This window comes from Saprolegnia parasitica, assembly GCF_000151545.1.
Source record: "Saprolegnia parasitica CBS 223.65 unplaced genomic scaffold supercont2.8, whole genome shotgun sequence".
Taxonomy (NCBI): domain Eukaryota; phylum Oomycota; class Saprolegniomycetes; order Saprolegniales; family Saprolegniaceae; genus Saprolegnia; species Saprolegnia parasitica.
Genome location: NW_012156402.1, coordinates 402,938 through 423,429, shown reverse-complemented (window position 1 = coordinate 423,429; position 20,492 = coordinate 402,938). Strand labels below are relative to the sequence as shown.

At 55.7% G+C, this 20,492-nt stretch overlaps 9 protein-coding genes across 9 annotated transcripts; 6 read left to right on the top strand and 3 right to left on the bottom strand.

Moving 5' to 3' along the window:
* Positions 1-199: 199 nt before the first annotated feature.
* Positions 200-2,478, bottom strand: SPRG_03267 (TKL protein kinase). The gene is made up of 8 exons (XM_012341847.1): positions 2,341-2,478; positions 2,183-2,293; positions 2,065-2,130; positions 1,947-2,015; positions 1,822-1,896; positions 1,717-1,776; positions 975-1,673; positions 200-927 (listed from the first exon to the last, which is right to left on the bottom strand). The coding sequence occupies exons 1-8, from the start codon at positions 2,463-2,465 to the stop codon at positions 261-263; spliced, it is 1,872 nt and encodes a 623-aa protein (XP_012197237.1). The 5' UTR covers positions 2,466-2,478; the 3' UTR covers positions 200-260.
* A 716-nt stretch (positions 2,479-3,194) lies between these two features.
* On the bottom strand, positions 3,195-5,236 carry SPRG_03266 (hypothetical protein; the record flags this gene model as incomplete). Its single annotated transcript, XM_012341846.1, has 8 exons — positions 3,195-3,313; positions 3,521-3,782; positions 3,829-3,883; positions 3,938-4,257; positions 4,307-4,401; positions 4,449-4,645; positions 4,697-4,925; positions 4,978-5,236. 8 exons carry the CDS (start codon positions 5,234-5,236, stop codon positions 3,195-3,197), a joined length of 1,536 nt encoding a protein of 511 aa, XP_012197236.1.
* Positions 5,237-5,488: 252 nt separating this feature from the next.
* SPRG_03265 (hypothetical protein) lies at positions 5,489-7,363 on the top strand (the record flags this gene model as incomplete). The annotated part of the gene is made up of 7 exons (XM_012341845.1): positions 5,489-5,961; positions 6,015-6,147; positions 6,193-6,369; positions 6,414-6,889; positions 6,944-6,977; positions 7,033-7,107; positions 7,160-7,363. The coding sequence occupies 7 exons, from the start codon at positions 5,489-5,491 to the stop codon at positions 7,361-7,363; spliced, it is 1,572 nt and encodes a 523-aa protein (XP_012197235.1).
* A 380-nt stretch (positions 7,364-7,743) lies between these two features.
* Positions 7,744-9,132, top strand: SPRG_03264 (hypothetical protein; the record flags this gene model as incomplete). Its single annotated transcript, XM_012341844.1, has 4 exons — positions 7,744-7,907; positions 7,969-8,050; positions 8,093-8,434; positions 8,974-9,132. The coding sequence occupies 4 exons, from the start codon at positions 7,744-7,746 to the stop codon at positions 9,130-9,132; spliced, it is 747 nt and encodes a 248-aa protein (XP_012197234.1).
* Positions 9,133-10,098: 966 nt separating this feature from the next.
* On the top strand, positions 10,099-11,075 carry SPRG_03263 (hypothetical protein; the record flags this gene model as incomplete). Its single annotated transcript, XM_012341843.1, has 3 exons — positions 10,099-10,262; positions 10,312-10,393; positions 10,440-11,075. 3 exons carry the CDS (start codon positions 10,099-10,101, stop codon positions 11,073-11,075), a joined length of 882 nt encoding a protein of 293 aa, XP_012197233.1.
* A 792-nt stretch (positions 11,076-11,867) lies between these two features.
* Positions 11,868-12,842, top strand: SPRG_03262 (hypothetical protein; the record flags this gene model as incomplete). The annotated part of the gene is made up of 3 exons (XM_012341842.1): positions 11,868-12,031; positions 12,087-12,171; positions 12,219-12,842. 3 exons carry the CDS (start codon positions 11,868-11,870, stop codon positions 12,840-12,842), a joined length of 873 nt encoding a protein of 290 aa, XP_012197232.1.
* A 1,062-nt stretch (positions 12,843-13,904) lies between these two features.
* SPRG_03261 (hypothetical protein) lies at positions 13,905-14,865 on the top strand (the record flags this gene model as incomplete). The annotated part of the gene is made up of 3 exons (XM_012341841.1): positions 13,905-14,068; positions 14,117-14,198; positions 14,248-14,865. 3 exons carry the CDS (start codon positions 13,905-13,907, stop codon positions 14,863-14,865), a joined length of 864 nt encoding a protein of 287 aa, XP_012197231.1.
* A 442-nt stretch (positions 14,866-15,307) lies between these two features.
* Positions 15,308-16,305, top strand: SPRG_03260 (hypothetical protein; the record flags this gene model as incomplete). Its single annotated transcript, XM_012341840.1, has 3 exons — positions 15,308-15,471; positions 15,521-15,602; positions 15,688-16,305. 3 exons carry the CDS (start codon positions 15,308-15,310, stop codon positions 16,303-16,305), a joined length of 864 nt encoding a protein of 287 aa, XP_012197230.1.
* Positions 16,306-16,638: 333 nt separating this feature from the next.
* SPRG_03259 (hypothetical protein) lies at positions 16,639-18,132 on the bottom strand (the record flags this gene model as incomplete). The annotated part of the gene is made up of 1 exon (XM_012341839.1): positions 16,639-18,132. The coding sequence occupies one exon, from the start codon at positions 18,130-18,132 to the stop codon at positions 16,639-16,641; it is 1,494 nt and encodes a 497-aa protein (XP_012197229.1).
* Between the last annotated feature and the right edge of the window lie 2,360 nt (positions 18,133-20,492).

Here is a 20,492-nt window from a genome sequence, read left to right as displayed (position 1 = left end):
GTTGGATTGGAGCAGCGCATTCCGGGTCCATGTAGTCTGCACGGCGAACGCTTCGTTGGGTACTCAAGTTGTCAAAACGGTGTACACAATGGCAATCGATGATGAGCGCTAAACTGGACCAAACTCGTCCACATCGGTGGTATTGCGGTGCAGCTCGACACGAGAAATCGAAGATATGTCCACAGTCCCAACGTATGGTGGCGAGTTGATCCATGTCGATGACTTAGTCGATTTCCATTCAAACGCTGTCAAAACTGATGTCAAAGGCTACACAGCAGTGCGACGAGGTCCACGACGACGACGTGGGCCGCGGGCCGGGCCTTGGGGTTCGGGTGCAAGCACAAGTCGGCAAGTGCCACGAGACTTGGTGGGCAGGAGGCGCCGAATTTGGGCTTGAGCTGGCCGTTGACGACGCGCTGGAGGATCGCGAGGTTGGTGAGGTCGTTGCCCGACGCAGTGCGTTCGTTCGCAAACGGAATCTTGTGCGAGTCAAGCTCCGAGAGCACAATGCCAAACGCGTAAATGTCGGCCGCCTTCGTGTACGCGTCTCCCGTGAGCACTTCGGGCGCCATCCAGCGCGACGTGCCAAAGCCATGGCTGGTCACGTCCACCGTGTCCTCGACCGTCGGGTGCAGATGCAGTGCGACGCCAAAGTCGCACACCTTGGCGCCATTTTCGCTCGGATCCACGAGCACGTTCTTGGCCTTGATGTCGCGATGCACGATGTCGAGGCTGTGGAGGTACTCGAGGGCTTCGGCAATGTGCAGTGCGTAGCGCACTTTGGTCGATGGCCACTTCATGTTGGGGTCCAAGTCGAGGAGCGCACGGAGGTCGCCGCCGGCCACGTACTCGGTCAGTAGCATCATGTCGCGCTTCGACTTGGGCCACGCCGCGCCAATGCAGCGCACAATCCGTGGGTGGTCCAAGCTAGCGAGACACTGGTCAGCAAGACGAGATAGTGCTATACGACGAACCTTGCGAGCAGAGTGATCTCGCGCAGAAAGGCCGCGATGTCGCTCTGGCTGCGCTTCTCTGGCAACAAAATCTTGATGGCGACGACCGACGCGTGGTAGTGGCCGAGCCAGACCTCGCCGTAGCCGCCTTGGGCTAATCGCTTCTCCATCGAGATGGCGTCGCACTCGAGACGCGCCACATTGTGCTCAAAGCGCATCGTGAGCGGCGACATCGCGAGCGACTCCATGCTTGCGTAGATGACCTGCTCGACCGAGAGAAGGCGCTCGCGCTCGCCGGACGAGTGGCTCGACGTGTACTGCACGCCGCGCGAGTACGTGCGCCGGCGTTTGTACACAAAGCACACAAAGACGCCGACAATGGCCTCGATGATCCCTGAAACGAGGAGAAACCAGCTCAACGTCGAGTAGCTCCAAAAGCCAGAGGCCGTTGGCGGCGACGTGGGCAGTGGCGGCCCGACCGTGGATGTGACACAGACAATGTTGCCTCGGAGCGAGTGCGCTTGGTCGTCGCCGCAGTCGGCAGCACCACCGGGCGGCGCGTCGACGTAAAAGTAGTCGAGCGCCGAGAGAAATTCAAACTCGTTGTACGTGATGCGAATAGGAACTGGGATCGCGTTGCTCGCAAGGTAGAGCTCAGCGAGGTCGAGCATGCCATAGATGCAGTTGGGTATCGCGGTCAGCGCGTTGCCCGTCAAGTCCCTAGTACGGTTTCATGCGATGAGAACTCGACACAAAGACGTACAGGCGACTGAGGTTGGGCGCCGAGAGGTTAAACGTCGTCAAGTTGTTGTTCTTGGCATTCCTACGCGATCGTGAGACGAGGCATGCAGCATGGACGAGCACGGACACGGCAACGAGGTTGGTGTACGTGATGGTCGATGGTTTCTTGGCGATCGAGACGATTTGGTTGTTGGAAATGTCGCTACGCGCCCATAATGATATGAGATGGACGGAAAGGATACTGCGCCCTACAGTTGCCGTAGGCCGGTCATAGCGCCAATGTCGTGTGGCAACGTCGTTAGATCGCAGTTGGCAATCATGCTAGTAGACACCATGTCAACGTCGTTTTTCGGCCATCAAACGCGCGTACACGTCTGTGAGCTGCGGTGGCAGCGAGTACCGTGGTAACACCGAGAGCTCGACGTTGACAATGGTCCTAACAGCACATTGCAGTCGCCTCATGCGTGGAAAGCGACTCGAGAACGCACAGCTTGGTGATGTTGGCGTTGGCGTAGAGCAGTTGATCGTGCGTCACGCTCGTCCAGTTGTCGGGCTGCGCCGTCCCGCGCTCGCCGACGCTGGAGCCCCACGACCAGATCCTACGACAGCGAGATTGCCCTAGCTGCCACGCGTGCGCGCCGCCTACACTTCGTGGCCGTCAATGTAGTGCACCGGCGCAACGGCCTCGGGGCTCGTCTCGTGCAGCCCGTGCGCCGCGTGCAGGCTAATGGCCATGGCGCTCGCTGCCCAGCGCGACCTTCGTCGCCCCATCGCTCCAGTCGCGCAAAAATCGAATATCGAACTCAGATGTGGGTGCAAGCGTGTCAGAATCCATCGCGTTCGGCAGAATATCAGCTTTCAAGGGGTATCGAGTCCGCACCTCTCTGTCTTTAGCAGACCACTGGACCGCAATGTATGCATTCCTACAGGATATGGAGTCTCCGATGATTCTCGGCTAGGTACGGTTTTGCGTTGAAACGGATCCGTAGCGCACTTTATCGCACCCCGCCACTTCAACGCGTCATAAAATGCGACGGACCTGTTTCGCATACAAAGGCCGAGGTATTTTTTCGCGCGGGACCTACCATGTGGGTTGAAGGACCAGACGTGGCATGGACTGTCGCATGCGATCTACATACGGGCGAGCGAGCGAAGCGCCACTGGCAACCTATAAGAATACGGAGGGATGGTGCATGGCGATTGTTGAAGAAGAGGATGTCGTTGCCACCTCCATTTTCGAACCAGTGCCATGTCGAGCGACGAGGACCACGCAAAAGACACCCAACGTGGGCGATGGCCAAGGTTGCAGTATCCGCTGGCGAATAGTACATGATGTCGGTAGGGTACGGTGGTGCTGCATTGACCATGCAGCGGCAAGCCGATGCGTGTCCAACGGAAGAGATTGCATTAGCACGGTGCCATGGGACTCGTCGTTTTTTCATGCAAGCTTACCCTGAATTAAATTACGCGAAATAAAGTGCTGCTGGAACTGCTTGGTGGCTAAAGAAACGGCACGGGCGTCATCGAGATTGCCTGAATCGTCATCCGGCGCTTCTTGGGGGCGTGGTTTGTCTGCAAGATCGGCTTGCCAGAAGAACTCGTGTGCGACCCCTTGCTCGCTTGCACAGGAGAGCGATCGCGTTTTAGGGCGATTCTTGGCGTCGTTGACTAGATTCAAGCGTAAGCAAAACTCATCGGAGGAATAGTCGGGGTAATATAGAGAAAGACAACAGTACGTGATTGAATGGCAGCCTGAATCACGTGCCGTGTCGATTCTATGCATTGCATGCCCCATAAGATGCGAAATGGCATACAAGGAGTTGTACCGTCGTAGAGCACGGGGTAGCCATTAAACGACGGCGGCTTTGACATGTCGACAAGATGCTCGTGATGCATGCGCATGATGATGGCCTTTGAAAATAGGAGCGTCCACGAGAAGCACTTGGCGAGCGCAAGCACGGATACGGAGCGGCGAAGCTTTCCGTGGGCAAACTGAATGGCTTGGTAGTACGACAGGTCTTGGTAGACCCCGACGCGATACGAGTCCACATTGTCGGGATTCGGTATCAGAACCTTCTCTGCGCAGAGCTACCGCACGCATAAGAGCTTGGTGTAGTATCAATAGGTTGCCAACCTCGTCCACGCGTTTTTTCATAAGAGATGGAGCGAGGTCGAATCTCGCCAAGATTCTACAAGCAAAAATAGATCAGTGAACGGGATCATCGTCGCGACAGGCAACGTACTCTGACATCTCGACGGTCTCAAACTGGACGCAGTACTTCATGATGTCTTCCTTCGCCAGCGCTTGGCTCGGCTGGGTCGCTCGTTGCGTAGGCACGTCAATCGGTGACGGTGACAGTGCTGATTGTATGGCTACGATGGGGCTTTCGCAGGGTGGTGGGCTCCCCCCGGCGAACGAATGCCCTTCGTCACTGGTAGGCGACATTGGCACTTGAGCCTGAGAGAAGCCTCCTTGAGGCAGCTCTTGCGCCGCGACCTGGAATGCGTCTTCGGACGCTTCCAGACGCATCGAAACGAAGTGGAACGGCGTCACGATCCGCCCCTGCCACGTCATGAGGCTCGGCTTGCGCATCTTTCCATAAAAGTGATACCAGATCGACCTTCAGCGAGGGCTTCACGAACTCTTCACTTAAGTCCGACGTCGCTTGCTTGAAGTACTTTGGTTGCCAATCGTGTGGGCACGTCTCTACGTTGAGTCATGAGTGATAGAAACACATCTGAGCGGTAGCGCACCGTTGTACGTAAGCTTCATCGTCAGCAAACGGTTCCCAGGAAGCGCGTCGAGAGAGTTCGTGATGCTCACAAGTGACCGAATCATCTGAATCGCTTGATCCTTGATCTTCTCGGGGTCCGAGCTTACGACTTCGTCGCCAAGAAAGTTGGTCGTAAGCGTCGTTGCATCCGGCGTGTTTCGGATCTTGAACGAGTAGCTACAGTACACAAAAATTGTCATTATCCAGTGCAAATGCCGTCGTGCGTACCTCTCGAGGAGCTTGTCGGGCTTGGCATCCTTCCCGACGGCGTAAATGCAGAAAACGACCTGCTCCAGATACTCCTTCTCGAGGGCTTCGAACGCGCCTTCCTCCATCCACAGCGTCAACGCCAAAGCGTCTCGCATCGCCGTATCGGTGCCATCTTTTTCCGGCGCAAGGCAGTGGATGTGCATGTCCGCGTATACGCGCTTTCGGAAGACATCTTCGGGGAAGAGGCCTAGGATCAAGGTGCGCATGATGAGTACCATTTGACGTCGCGGGAAGAGGACTTCGCAGGTAGCAGATCTCCGAGACCGAGACGCGGATCATGTTCTTGACGACGTTGGTCGACTGGACGCGTGAGATCTTGGTCAGCGCGGAAGGAGACACCGGGATGACGTCAGACGACGTCAGCGGGACGACCGTGGGGCTGGGGCTCGCTTCCATCGGAGGTGCCATCTTCGTCGTCATCGGCTCCTCCATGGCTCGGTCGTACGCTTCCGCGGGCTTCTTCTTCACGGTTCTCTTCAAGGCGCGGGGCTTGGTCATCGCTGGTCCTCTCCCTCTGGTCGTCTCTCGAGCGTCGCAAATTGGCAAATGACGGTCGCTTCTCGCGCGCGAATGCATCGAACGCGATCTTCCGGTTAACTTTGTGTATCCGGACTCCTGATTCTTTTACCCAATCGCAATGCGTCCTACTGAATCAAACACTGGATCGATACAAAGTCCTGTGTAGATGTATAAAACCTCGAACTGGAGTCTGTGTTTTATACACAAGATCGGCGAGACCCGTCGGCGACAATGGCAGCGCCAGGACCCGCAAGCGACTACCATGAGCAGTCGATGGACGGCAAGATCGCGTACATCTACGAGCGCATGAAGGACTCGCCGTTCCTCGGGCAGTGCCGGAATACGATGAAGCAAGAGGTCAAGAAGCAACTCAACGCGATGGACGCGACCGACGGCCCGATCGAGGTCAACCTGAGCTACCTCATGCAGCGACTTGGCCTCACGCAGGCCATCAAGAACGCCGTCATGGACATGCACACGCAGGCCATGAGCCAGCGCCAGGACGCGAGCCCGCACGACAAGCGGCTCTTGATCCGCGACGACGACCGGAAGGAGCCGCTGGACACGATCGAGGCCGCCCGTCAGCAGTGGGACACGAGCATGACGAGCGCGTTCGTCCAATACTGCGCCGAAACCGAGCTGCCGTACCTCCACGAGACAAAGGACGTCGTGCCCACCATCGGAACGCGATTTCTCTGCACAAGGTCGCCATCATCATCATCCACGCCATCACCGCCTCATGCGATTCGCGTACTAGTGACGACTTTCTGCAAGCGCTTCAGCGCATCAAGGCCGTGAACCGCGCTGCCCACATTGACGCCGACTACTGGTGCACGATCCAGCCGCTTCTGTACACGAAAACATCGCTGGAGATGCAGCAGCGCTACGTGGTTCGACATCGACGTCGCATGCCATCATCATCATCGTCTGCGTAGGAGCTCGGGCCGACGCATGCGCAGTTTGGCCTCGATGAAGACGTGCCAAACATCATTGGCGACTACGTGTACATTGCCAATAAGAACAAGATTGGCGACCGCGTTCTTGTCAACAGCACGGTGCCCAACGCTCGGCAGTACGCCAAGACAGGCTGCCCCATCAACATCCGCCCCCACGTACGAAGGCGACGTGCGCCGACTTGCATTGCCGATATGCGTAGGTGTGGCGCCAAGCGCTCAATGTCGTCATCAACGCGGAAAAGCAGGCGCATTTTATGCAGCTCCAAGCCCTGACAACGTCCAGCGTGTATGCGACCGATGGCATGTACCTTCTCGACGTCCAGCAGACGACCGACAGCTCCGACTACTTTCCATTCGAAGACCACTTGCGCAGCGTCATGCTGGCCTTCTCGCGCGATGCATCGATTCGCACGCAGGCTGCGGCACGTCTCGAGTCGCCCGTCTCGACGACGATGAGCAACGGCGCGTCGACGGCCGTGCCACCCTCGGGGGTGCTGCCGCTCAGCGGGCTCGTCATGTTTGCGGCGCCGCTCTGCTATCTGTACAATGACCCAGCACACGTCTACTTCATATTTCGCGAAATGTACTGCCGGTACTGGTGCCAGCTCCACGTCATCTCGTCCCAGCCCAATGCGATCCTGCCGCTCTGCAAGACGTTCGAGTCGCTCCTGGTGCGGTACGAACGGTCATTTTTGTCGATTGTCGCAATCGAAACATATGGATTGGGTAGCACGATTCCGCACGTGGTCCACCATTTGCTGCAGGTACATGCTTCGCTCCCATCGGTTTGGAACGACGCATAGAATATGACTCGAGTAGCATGGGATCACTCCACTCGCGATTGCGTTTCCGTGGATCCAAAGCGGCTTCTCGGGCGTGCTGGAGATTGACCAGGTCGACCTTTTCAAAGCCTCGGTCGATGATGTACCACATGTGTTGTGCGTAGGTGCTCTTGCTCTGGGACCGCGTCATAGGCTACGACACCTTGGAGATTCTACCGATCTTTGCCGCCGCCCTGTTCACGTTTCGCGCCAAAGATCTATTGCTCGTCCTGCGCGCCGATGATGTGCGTGATTTGTTCTCTGAGGCGCTCGAGATTCAAGTGCTCCCGATCTTGCAGCATTTTCTCTTTCCCCTCGACTCGGAGTAATAAACAAGTCGTGACGACGTTGCGGCATGGGTCGATGTTCGATCGTCGACGTCTACTGAAAGTGTTGTTGGTAGGCTTGCAGTACTGCTACATTCGAGTGTGTGGCTTGTGTAAATCTGTGTTGGTATACAAGATGCATCCGTTGGCGTGGGACAGGACAACCCGTCGGTCATCCCTCAGCACGACTTGCTTCCGAAGGTCCTATATGTTTCATAGCAAGGCCCAGTGGCAATTAAAACGAGTGGTATTGGTGAGAGGCCTCTCTGTGAGAAAGTGCTAACGCCGCCAACGGGCCCTTCGTGATCGCCCAATTGCACGTTGTACAATCGAAACCAGAGCCTCGTATCTCTTGTCATATCTGTTTTGGATTCCTCTCGAGCATGTCGAACACTGCCTCCACGCTTTCCCAACGCTACTGCGAGTTTGCCAACGTGACTTTTCCGTCAGCTATCGACGACGGCGCGTACCGCGTGAGCGTCAAGACGAACAAGGCGCAAACCAACGCGGTCATCTGGCTCGAGTCCAAGAAGGCCAAGCTCCAGTGGTATGTTTCCCTCGTATTATCACACAGTCCATTTCACAGCACTTTACACTCGGTGTGCTAGGCAATGCGTGGTCGAAGACTTTGCCAAGCACATGAAGACGACGTTTGCGCTTCCGAACGCCGTCATCTTGGCAGCCATCAAGGTACGATTCTAACTCAACCAAACGCCAACGTTTCGATGGTAGAATGGACTCGCCACCATTGACGGTGTCGCATCCAAGGTGGTCGATGTGACGGCAAACCCATTGGTGGCACCTGCCAGCACGATCAACCTGTGTGCGAAGAAGGCGAACTTGGCGCTTCGCCTTGAGATCAAAATGTCGCCCGAGTGGACGACAGACTACAGCTTTGAGATGACGCCCATCGAGGTCAAGGTCGTCGACATCTTGGAGGCTCGCATCCGCGACCTCGAAGAGATCATCGCTCGACCGCGCTTGGTGTTCTGTACCGTGACGGGGACGATTATTGCGGGTACAAACCAACCGTGCACGTGGGCCGCCCCGGACGGGGAGAAGGCGTCGGCGCTCGTTCGCCTCAAAAACAATGCCCAAAATGTTGTCGTGGTGCAGCGAGGTGTGTACACCATCCAATGCGCTTGTCTGTCCGCAGCCACTACGTCTGCGTCCATCTCCCTTTTCATCAACTCAGTTGCCGTCAAGACGTCGTCCTACTCGACCCAGTACAACTCGACCCAGATGCTCGACATCGCCCATGTTGCGCACCTTGGCGCTGGCACCCACCTCCAGCTCCGCAGCGGCACCACATACGCGGCCTTCGATGTGTCGATGACACTTATCTTACACGCGTAGCGTTCTCTACTGTCCTTGCCCAAGCAGCCTGTGAATAATTCATTTTTATCACCGTGTTGTAAATGGTGAGCTACTGGGAGGAAGAGCGTGAATACGGATACTAGTACGGTCAAATTCACGACGACCATGCTTGCACTACATAGATCGTAGTTCAAAGTGCCGTCAATGTATGCAAATACCAAGCGTGCCTCTTCTGCCCCGAGTACGAGATGTACCGCCACTTCCTCCTAGACTGCGACTTCATCAAGGACGTGTAGAGCACGCTTCACGCAGTCACGGTCCCATTGGGCGTGACCTTGCCGAAAACGCTCTCGGGCTACCTCTACTCGACGCCCAAGACGGCGTCCAACATGCACCGAGCCGCGTTCCGCTACCTCTGGTCCGTGCTCCGCGCCTGCGTCTGGTTTAACGTCTGACGAGTCCGGAACGATCGCGTCTTTCGCGCCGACCTACCGCTGCCAAGTCCATGGACGATTGCCGTCAAGGCGGCGCGTGTCGCTCAACAGCACAATCCGGCTCAAAACAATCTTGTCATCAACTGACGCAAGACATCTGTGGTTTTGACGAAGCCCAACGCGTCTCTGACGAGTGTTATCGACCTCACACCAATGAAGAACTCACGGGTGCTGGATCTTTGGAGCCATATATATGTCTCGTCTCTGCAGACAGCAGTGTACCGCTTTATGAGATGACGTCCATCGAAGGCAAGCTCTTCGGCCTTTTACAGGCACGTATTCGGGACCTCAAAGAGATGATTGCACGGCCACGCAGGGGTTGACATCTTGAAAGCTGCGTCAATGATACTATGCGCACGTGGACATTATCGACAGCATTGACGCTACTTTGAATTGACAAGAAATCCGATGCCGCCGTGCTGGAGGCCGGTTCGCACCTCGTCCACCGCGCCTTTGGATAACTAAAGCTCGGCATCGATCTTAACTGTAAATCGACACCGCTGTCGGCAAGAAATCGTACTGCGGCCAAGCCCCGTATACAAGACGGAAACTGTCGCTTTAGAGCTCGCGAGTAACACGGCGGTTCAGATCGTGAAGGTAACCAAGGACTCCAGCTTCCTCGCTAGGTACTGGCAAGGGTATTTATTATTTACCCTTGGTACTGGTAGCATATCGATGTCACTCAAGTCTGTATATTGTCTAACCGGATGTCCGGATAATCATGGTGTGGGCAACCTCTTTCAAAAGCAGCAAATTGATGACAGCGCACGGCTCGTGAGGTGGAAGGACAATATAAACAGACCTGTAGTGCTGGAGAGAACTTGCACTACCGATAAACTGTTCTATTTCGCATCCAGACCCATCGCTTCACGTTTCACAATCGAGAGCACTCCTCGCTGCCATATCTGTTTTGGATTCCTCTCGAGCATGTCGACCACTGCTTCCGCGCCTTCGCAACTTTTCTGCGAGTTTGCCAACGTCACCTTCCCATCGACGGTGGACAATGGCGCGTACCGCGTCAGCGTCAAGACGGACAAGACGCAAACCAAAATGGTTCTCTGGCTCGAGTCCAAGAAGACAAAGCTCCAGTGGTACGACTATTTTCGCCATCACCATTGGTCTTCACGATATATTTTGTAGGCAGTGCGCGATCGATGACTTTTCAAAGCACATGGAGACAACATACGCGCTTCCGAACGCGGTCGTCTTGGCAGCGATCAAGGTACGATTCCAGCTGTACACAACCAAGCGCGAAACTTCGTTGCTAGAACGGACTCGCTGCAATTGATGGGGCCGCATCGAAGATGGTCGATGCTGCGACAAAGCCATCGGTGGCACCCGCCAGCACGATCAACCTGTGTGCGAAGAAGGCGAGCTTGGCGCTTGCGCTTGAGATCAAGATGTCGCCAGAGTGGACAGCAGGGTACCGCTTTGAGATGACGTCCATCGAGGTCAAGGTCGTCGACATTTTGGAAGCTCGCATCCGCGACCTTGAAGAAGCCAAAGCTGCACCGCGCATGGGCTTCTGCACCTTGACAACGACAGCATGCTACGCCACCAACACTTTCACTCCGTGCACGTGGACGGCGTCGACAGCATCGACGCTCCTTCGCGTTGAGAAGAATACCAACATCATCGTGCTGCAGCCTGGCTTGTACCACGTTCACTGCAACCTTACGCTGGCTAGTGTTCCGTCCGCCTCACTCACCCTCCGCATCAACGACGCTGCCGCCAAGACATCGTCCTACAGTGGGCATGCCTCGTACATTACGAGCAAACAGCTCGACCTGGTCCATGTGACGTACCTGGATGCTGGCGCGAGCCTTACACTTTGCGCCAGCATGAACCAAGGCAGCGCGAATGGGTCGATGACCATCATCCTGCTCGATCGCGGAACGGCGTAGAGTGTCATGTCTTTGATAATGCAACGAATTCTGTGCACGAAACTCACCGCATGTGTCCACAAACTTGTCGATACGCATCCACAGCAATGCGTTATCAGCGATATGAACACCCCCTGGGTGTTTGACGACTTTGTATTGGTTTTGAAGCTTTTACAGTCTCATGTGGTGCATTCGATCGCGTCTATACTTATAGTAATTGCTTGTTGGCGACGTTGAGGTTGAACAATTATGGGTCGTGTTCTTGTACCACATAGTACACGGCGCATGCGGTTGCCCGGCTTTCTCATCCTTGGCCTTACGATGGGAAGGCGGTGGTGTAAGGATGATTCCCAACATTGGAAATAAATAGACCAGAAAGTTCGACAATTTTTCGAGTTACCATAACGACAGCATGGCGTCTTTGAATACATGTCTAGCGTGATGTCTAACGTGATGTCTTGCATTGTCCACCCGCCACTCCTCCCCCGAGGCCGGGGCCGGGGCGGGAATACAAGCAAATGCACTCTTTCGCACTCCCGTGTACTAGTATCGAAAAACAGCTCAAACCTGCGCTGCCATTGGCTCGAGTCCAAAAAGACCAACGTTATCGTCATAGTACTTTGAATCCAACGCGCGTAATCACCTGGTGACTAATCAAAAGTAGTGACAGTACTGTGCTCTTGAGGCGACTTGTCAATATAGAACTGCTGTGCTGGAGAGAACCCGCGCGATCACCGAATTATTCGATTCCATATCTAAACTACGATCGAGATCGCTTGTCGTTGCCATAAATTCTTTGGATTCCTCTCGAGCATGTCGAACACTGCCTCCACGCTTTCCCAACGCTACTGCAAGTTTGCCAACGTGACCTTTCCGTCGGCGGTCGACGATGGCGTGTACCGCGTCAGCGTCAAGACGGACAAGGCGCAAACCAGCGCGGTCATCTGGCTCGAGTCCAAGAAGACCAAGCTCCAGTGGTACTACAGCATTGCTGCGTGAAACATACTCTAAATGGATTCACCTCTTGTGTAGGGCGTGCGTGATTGAAGGCATGGCCGAGCTCATGACAACTGAGGATTTTGTCTTGCCGAGTATTGCAGTCTTGCATGCTATCAAGGTGAGCCTACAAGCATCACGTTCTTGGAAGCATCATCCTTGTCTTAGGACGGACTTGCCGCCATCGTTGGCCCCAATACGCCGGAGGCCAAGCTCTCTTCCTCAAGCATCGTTGACCTTACGATGAAGAAGGACACGCTGGCGCTCGATCTCGCGATCCACCTCTCGCCCGTGTGGACGGCGACGTACCGCTTTGAGATGACACCTATCGAAGTCAAGCTCGTCGACATCTTGGAGGCTCGCATTCGCGACCTCGAGGAAGCCAACGCTCGACCGCGCGTGGCGTTCTGCACCTTGACGACGACGACAGAAATAGGAGGTTCCCTGTGTGAGTGGACAGCTCCGTCGCCGCATGAAGCGGCGGCACTCGTTCACCTCGAAGGCGGGACCAGCAATGTCACCGTGCTTCAGGCAGGCTTGTACCACATCCACTGCACTTTTACAACGGAGACGGGTGAAATCACACTGTACGTTGACGAGGCTGACGCCGGGACGGCACCCTATACGTGCTACAAGCCGAACGAAGACGAAGCGAGTTGGTACTATCAAGCCGACGTGACGCACGTTGCGCAGCTAGCTGCTGGGGCTCGCATCGAGCTTGACGGGGGCCTCTACGAAACTACTATTCCCGGGTCGATGACCATCCTCAAGCTCCAACAAGGCGCCTTCTAAGAGCACAGTACGAGCACAAGCGACAGACAGAACCGCTTGTGCAATGTGTACTACTGTAGAAGCATCATTAACATTTGCACAATCCTTGTATTCTTGATCATAAATCGCAAAACGCGGTCGCAATTCTCCACAACACACTTCAGCGATCAATACACATAGCACAACCGCACTTCTCTTCAAAAACCTTTCTCGTCCCTCTTACATACTGTACATTGGCGTACAACAGTCGCGACCACAGCGTACATGTAAGCACACTCATTCATTGAATCCCAATCAAAATGAGCCATTGCAACAACCTACCGCCTAGTACAGCCTACCTCCAGCGCCAGCGCCCGGACGCCATTTGCTGCGCGTACGGCTGCGGCGCCGCCGAATCGCAACAACGCGCGTTCTACGACTGCGAGAGGTCGTCCAGCAAGTGTGGGCGTTCCACGCCGGTGCCTGGCGGCGCTTCGGCGTGACGTCTGTACGTGTCACCGCGGCACTTGAAGAACTGCTCGTTGATGTTGCCAAACGCTTGCAGCGCAATCTTCGCTTGGCCACTCAGGAGCGCGTGGAGCGACGCCAACTGGTCCGATAGCGCCGAGATGCCCCACTCGAGCTTGAAGGACGCCGAGAGGTCGACGGCGCCGCCTGCGACGCAGTTGTGGTAGTAGAGCACGAGCACCTTTTCGATCTCGACATCGCAGTCGAGCGACGAGAGGCCCTGGAGCGTGCACTGCGCCGCGAGGGCCGCGCGCCACTTGAAGTAGACGTCCGTGGCCTTGTTGGGCGTCGTAGTGATCTCAGCCACATATACTAGTACTACAAGATACGTCCATTGACGTGGGACAGGACAAACCGTTGGTCATCTCTCAGCACGACTTGCTTCCGAAGGTCCAATAGGTTTTATAGCACGGCCCAGTGACAATCAAAACGAGAGGTGTTGGTGAGAGACCCTACAGAATGTGGGAAAGTGCTCACGCCGCCAACGGGCTGTTCTTGGGCGCCCAACTGCACGTTGTACAATCGAGACCAGCGCCTCGTATCCATTGTCATATCTGTTTTGGATTCCTCTCGAGCATGCCGAACACTGCCTCCACACTTTCCCCGCCCCTCTGCGAGTTTGCCAACGTCACCTTTCCGTCGGCTATCGCTGACGGCGCGTACCGCGTGAGCGTCAAGACGAACAAGCCGCAAACCAACGCGGTCATCTGGCTCGAGTCCAAGAAGACCAAACTCCAGTGGTACGACTCGGTTTCGCCATCTTGATGGTTCTTCACGATATATGCTAGGCAATGTGCGATCGATGACTTCACCAAGCACACAGAGACCAACTACGCGCTTCCAAGCGCCGTCGTTCTGGGAGGCATCAAGGTACGATTGCCTCTTGCGTTCGCGTCCATATGCAATAGCCTACGTTTAGAACGGTCTCGCTGCCATCGACGGAGCCACAACAAACGGGACAGACGCTGCCTCGACGACGCACGCAAGCGCGATCGATCTCGATGCGACGAAGCGCGGCTTGGCACTGGCGCTTACGATAAAGCTCTCGCCCGAGTGGACGATGGGCTTTAGCTTTGAGATGACGCCGATCAAGGTCGAAGTCGTCGACATCTTGGAAGCTCGCATCCGGGACCTCGAAGAAGCCAAAGCTCCATCGCGCATGGAGTTTTGCACATTGACGGCGCCAACAATCGTCGGTACGAAAAGTGCGTGCACCTGGTCGGCGCCGACAGCATCGACGCTTCTCCGCGTTGACGGAGACTCGGAAGTCGTCGTGTTGCAGTCCGGTTTGCACCACGTTCACTGCAGCCTCGCGTTGAACAGTGTTACATCGACCACGATCACCCTCAACATCAACAACGTTCCCATCAAGACAACCAGCTTCAGCAGCGATGCCACGTATCGGAGCAACACACTTGACCTGGTGCATGTGACGTACCTGGATGCTGGTGCGCGCATTACGCTTTGCGCCAACGTGAACCGAGGCAGCGCGAATGGGTCGATGACTATCATTCTGCTCGATCGCGGAACGGCGTAAGCAGTTGTGTCTTTTGGTAACGCGAAGAATTTTGTGCACGAAACTCAACACGCATGTTTGTGGCTGAGCAACCTACCCACATAGGGCCGAGGCGGAAGTGGGCGCTCTGTACAAAGTAAGATTCAATCACATGCAATGCATTCAATCAGAGTATTGTGTGTATGTTTCTATCGCGCCGTCGACAGGTCATGAAGCGTCGTCGCAGAGAAGTGCCTCGTGAACCACAAAGCGCCACGTCATCAAAATTCGAGTCTCCTTTCTGCAAATCCATAGAAACTATGATACCGATCCATGGCGCAGAAAGGGAGGGCGCGGTGCTGCGCGCGACGTAAAGTGACGACCTCCAACTGGCGGCGTTGGAAAGAAATACCAGTACATCAGAAGTTCGCAAGCTTCGCATTTGCTAGTACGCCGTCAAAGCATACTTGGATTCATCTTCAGCATGTCGCACGTTGCCCAGAAGAAGCTCACGCAGCTCTACGGTGAGTATAACCACGTGCAGTTCCCATTGACGAAAGATGAGCCTTACCGCGCAACGCTGAAGACTAACGCGGCTCAAACCTGCGCCACAATTTGGCTCGAGTCGAAGAAGACCAAGCTCCAATGGTAGAGCTCTACCATGTGCCTCGTTCTCTAAATCGCCACGCTTTCGTAGGGAGTGTGTGATTCAAGACTTGAGCAAGCTCATGACGACCGAGCTTGCACTGCCAAATGCTGTAGTCTTGCGCGCCATCAAGGTGAGATTGTGAGCACCACTGTCTTGGTAGCCGCATCCTTGTCTTAGGACGGACTTGCCGCCATCGATGGCCCAATACGCTGGAGGCCTCGGCCAAGCTCTCTTCCGCAAGCAAGGTCGACCTGACGATGGAGAAGGACATGCTGGCGCTCGATCTTGCGATTCACCTCTCGCCCGTATGGACGGCGACGTACCGCTTCGAGATGACACCCATCGAAGTCAAGCTCGTCGACATCTTGGAGGCTCGCATCCGCGACCTCGAGGAAGCCAACGCTCGACCGCGCGTTGCGTTCTGCACCTTGACGACGATTGCACAAACCGACGCGAACAACATCGACTCGTGTGTGTGCGAGTGGACAGTTTCGTCATCGCACGAGGCGGCAGCACTCGTTCGCATCGATGAGAACGACAAGAGCAGCATCGTTGTGCTGCAGCCTGGCTTGTACCACATCCACTGCACCTTGACAACTTTGACAGCTGTGACGGGCGAAATCACACTGTACGTTGACGAGGCTGACGTCGGGACGGCACCCTATACGTGCTACAAGCCGAACGAAGACGAAGCGAGTTGGTACTTTCAAGTCGACGTGTCGCACATTGCGCAGCTAGCCGCTGGTGCACACATTGGCCTTGACGGGGACTCGAACGATATTGCAATTCCTGGGTCTATGACGATTCGAAAGCTCCAACAAGGCGCCTTTTAGACACGTAGATGACAGAAGGGCGTGTTTATGTGTATCTGAAACCTTCGTAAATTCCATCACCCTCTTGATCAAGTGTTCTTGATTCTCAGTCGCAAAAATGTGGAACCGTCTAAGGCGCTGGTCTCCGAACGTCCACTTCGACTCGTGATGACTCGAATTCGACTGAAAAGTGCCCAAAACAAGCATAAACAGCACAAACCAATATGTTCCTCAACAGCTTTCTTGTTGCGTCTATGGTATCGTCAAATAACAGACACTTTTACAGCGTTCGCACAAACATTCATTGATATTGTCATTCGAATGACATCAAAACAAGTACTCCAAAGAAAGGGCTTAGTACGTGTCACCGCGGCACTTGAAGAACTGCTCGTTGATGTTGCCAAACGCTTGCAGCGCAATCGTCGCTTGGCCACTCAGGAGCGCGTGGAGCGACGCCAACTGGTCCGATAGCGCCGAGATGCCCCACTCGAGCTTGAAGGACGCCGAGAGGTCGACGGCGCCGCCTGCGACGCAGTTGTGGTAGTAGAGCACGAGCACCTTTTCGATCTCGACATCGCAGTCGAGCGACGAGAGGCCCTGGAGCGTGCACTGCGCCGCGAGGGCCGCGCGCCACTTGAAGTAGACGTCCGTGGCCTTGTTGGGCGTCGCAGTGATCTCGGTGATGTTGGACTCGGAGTGCACGACCGCGCACGGCGTCTCGGCGAGCACCTGGAGCGGCCCCGTAAACTCGTACTCGTAGCTGTTGTCGCCGAGGTCGGTCGTGTCGGCGAGCTGGTACATCTTGTTGGGAATGTCCTTGAAGAACGGCGCGGTGATCTGGGCTGGCGACCGCACGTCGACGACCGAGAGACCGTTGGTGATCGCGTTCATCTTGACGTTGGAGGTCGAGGTGAGGGGGAAGATGCCGCCGATCTTGCAGCCTTCAAAGACGAGCGGGTTGGTCTGCTTGGCGGCGTCGTCGAGCTCGAGCGGGCGCACGCGGCAGTTGTAGTACATGGTGTGGAGCGCGTCGATGGTGGCGTGCAGCGCAAAGAAGAGCGGGTCCGAGGGACCGACCCACGGGTTGGCGAGCGCGCCGAGCAAGTGAAAGTGCATAAAGAGACTCGGACCCCACTCGAGGCGGCGGTTGAGGTCGCCAAAGCTCGCGCTCTTGAAGAGGATGCGGCGCAGGTTCGTCGGCGTCACCGAGCACGGGAAGCGCGTCAGGTGGTACGGACCCCGGGGCACGCAGCGCGAGCACAAGATCGAGCTCGGGTTTTGCCACTGGCAATAGTGGTTGAGCGGCGCGGCCTTGTCGCAGCGACCGGGCACCGGGAACCCGTTGATGAGCGAGACGTGCGGCCAGATCGACGGCGTCGCGCTCCCGAGCTCGTTGACGATCGACGAGCAGCTCGCAATGTCCTTGCACTCGCCTGCGAGCGACTTGACGTTGTCGTTGACAAAGTCGTAGTACGGCAGCGTGAGGCACGCAAACTCGGGTTTGAGCGACCGCAGCATGTTTTCAAAGCCGAGGAGGTACTGCCGGTGCCAGAAGAGGAACCCGCACGTGTTGTGCGACGACGCGTGCGAGAGGATCTCGCGGTGCATCGACACGAAGCGCTCGTAGAGACCCTTGTCCATGGCGAGAGCGACCGCGCTCTTGAAGGTCGCCTTCTCGTCCGCGTCGAGGGCGTCCCACGACTTGCGCACGCGGGTGCCGCAGCAGCCGTACGCCTTGCCGCACTTGGCGCCAGCAATGGAGGACGTTGCGTTGGACGAAGCCTCGAGCGCCGAGACGCCGAGGATGCAGAGGATGGCTGCGAGGATGAGGGCGCGAATGGACAGCATGGTGTACACTGGTGGAGTGGGTTGACTCGGAGTCGAGTAAATTGGTTAATGAGGCGATCAAGAACCGAGGTGGGGACTTTGTTCGACGCTTTGCATTGCTGTGTGGACTCGGTCGTGTGATGTTAGCACGTTGTAATGTGATCACGACATCTGTTCGGGATGGGTGGTTTTGTCGCATGTTGCCGAGATTGTGCGGTGCCGGGAGAACGACAGCGCCGGGTTGTGAGAGTGGGATATAGGCTGCATAGACCCAACGCGACCAGGCACGAAAGGCTCCAAAGCTGGTCGCACACGGCCGCGCGGATGGGGCGAGACAGCTGGCTTTCTGATGACGTGTAAAGATCGGGATCACATTGCGACGGCCGGATGGTCAGGTGTGTGCTGAGTGCCACATACTTGTAGTACAGTAGTGCCAGTTTGCACTGTATTTTCTTATACAGCGCTTGAAACAAGAGTATGCGGCATGTAGGGTACTACCGAAGCAGGGTCGTCGGATCGTGGTGTCGTGCTCTGTATGGCAAGGCCGATGAGAAATGGTTGCCTTGCTCGAGTTGCAGCGCCGACGCGAACGCATCACGCGCGCCATTCAAGCCAACAGCAGTCAATGTACACTGGTGCTGGTGTTATCTAAGTAATGATATATGTGGACTGAGATCTTATTGGAAACCAATTGAACGTCATTGCGACGACGCTTCTAGGATGTAGTATGCAAGGATAACCACGATGCTGACCGATAAACGAATGAGGTTCCAATCGCACAGAGCTGTGGACCATGCTTTTAACGTATAAATTCTTGTAAATAACTAGCGAAAGCTCGCAATGTCAATTCATCTGACTAATAGGCAAGTATGGAGTTGCTGAAAAAATCAACAAGCTTTATGCGATTGATCACGCGATAATAAATTGCACGACAAAACTACTGAATGTCATTTTGCTTTGTCAAAAGACTTTTGTTCAAGCGATAACCAGATAGACGACATTCAATACACATTCTTCGCTTATTGTATGCGAGTAAACACAGACCCTTCAACACGGACAGTGCATGCTCGCTTCACATTGGAGTTTATGATGGGCGAGAGTCGCAATTGCAGTTTTCCTGGTACTCCTTACCATTAGCACTCGTAATTCTACCAAGCTTCATTGTACCGGTACGAAAGCCACCAAGCACCAATTCGCGAGATGATTTAGCAGCGTCACGAGCCGGATCGAGATGGACGGTGAATGAAAGTTGGAGGCACAAACGGGCGACACCCGTTGGTCCCGGATCTGTGGTTCGCACGCTGCGCCTGTCGTGTTCCGTCAACAGTATCGTGCAATGCAACCGACCCCATGTGCCTGTTTGTACCCCTCTCGTTCGCAGAAAAACGCCGATCAGAATCAGATCAGATATCATGTGCAACTGTTTCACACACAAGAAACGCCAAGCTCCCACGGCCGTCCATTTCAACACAATCCCACACCACACAGATCTCATATACAATGTACACCCATTACGGGTATCAAGGCTCACCCATTCTTAGCGCAAACCCTGGCGCTGTAGTTATTCCGAACCCGGAGCTTGAGAACAACGCAACCCCGAAAGAGCTTCATTAACCAATTTACTCGACTCCGAGTCAACCCACTCCACCAGTGTACACCATGCTGTCCATTCGCGCCCTCATCCTCGCAGCCATCCTCTGCATCCTCGGCGTCTCGGCGCTCGAGGCTTCGTCCAACGCAACGTCCTCCATTGCTGGCGCCAAGTGCGGCAAGGCGTACGGCTGCTGCGGCACCCGCGTGCGCAAGTCGTGGGACGCCCTCGACGCGGACGAGAAGGCGACCTTCAAGAGCGCGGTCGCTCTCGCCATGGACAAGGGTCTCTACGAGCGCTTCGTGTCGATGCACCGCGAGATCCTCTCGCACGCGTCGTCGCACAACACGTGCGGGTTCCTCTTCTGGCACCGGCAGTACCTCCTCGGCTTTGAAAACATGCTGCGGTCGCTCAAACCCGAGTTTGCGTGCCTCACGCTGCCGTACTACGACTTTGTCAACGACAACGTCAAGTCGCTCGCAGGCGAGTGCAAGGACATTGCGAGCTGCTCGTCGATCGTCAACGAGCTCGGGAGCGCGACGCCGTCGATCTGGCCGCACGTCTCGCTCATCAACGGGTTCCCGGTGCCCGGTCGCTGCGACAAGGCCGCGCCGCTCAACCACTATTGCCAGTGGCAAAACCCGAGCTCGATCTTGTGCTCGCGCTGCGTGCCCCGGGGTCCGTACCACCTGACGCGCTTCCCGTGCTCGGTGACGCCGACGAACCTGCGCCGCATCCTCTTCAAGAGCGCGAGCTTTGGCGACCTCAACCGCCGCCTCGAGTGGGGTCC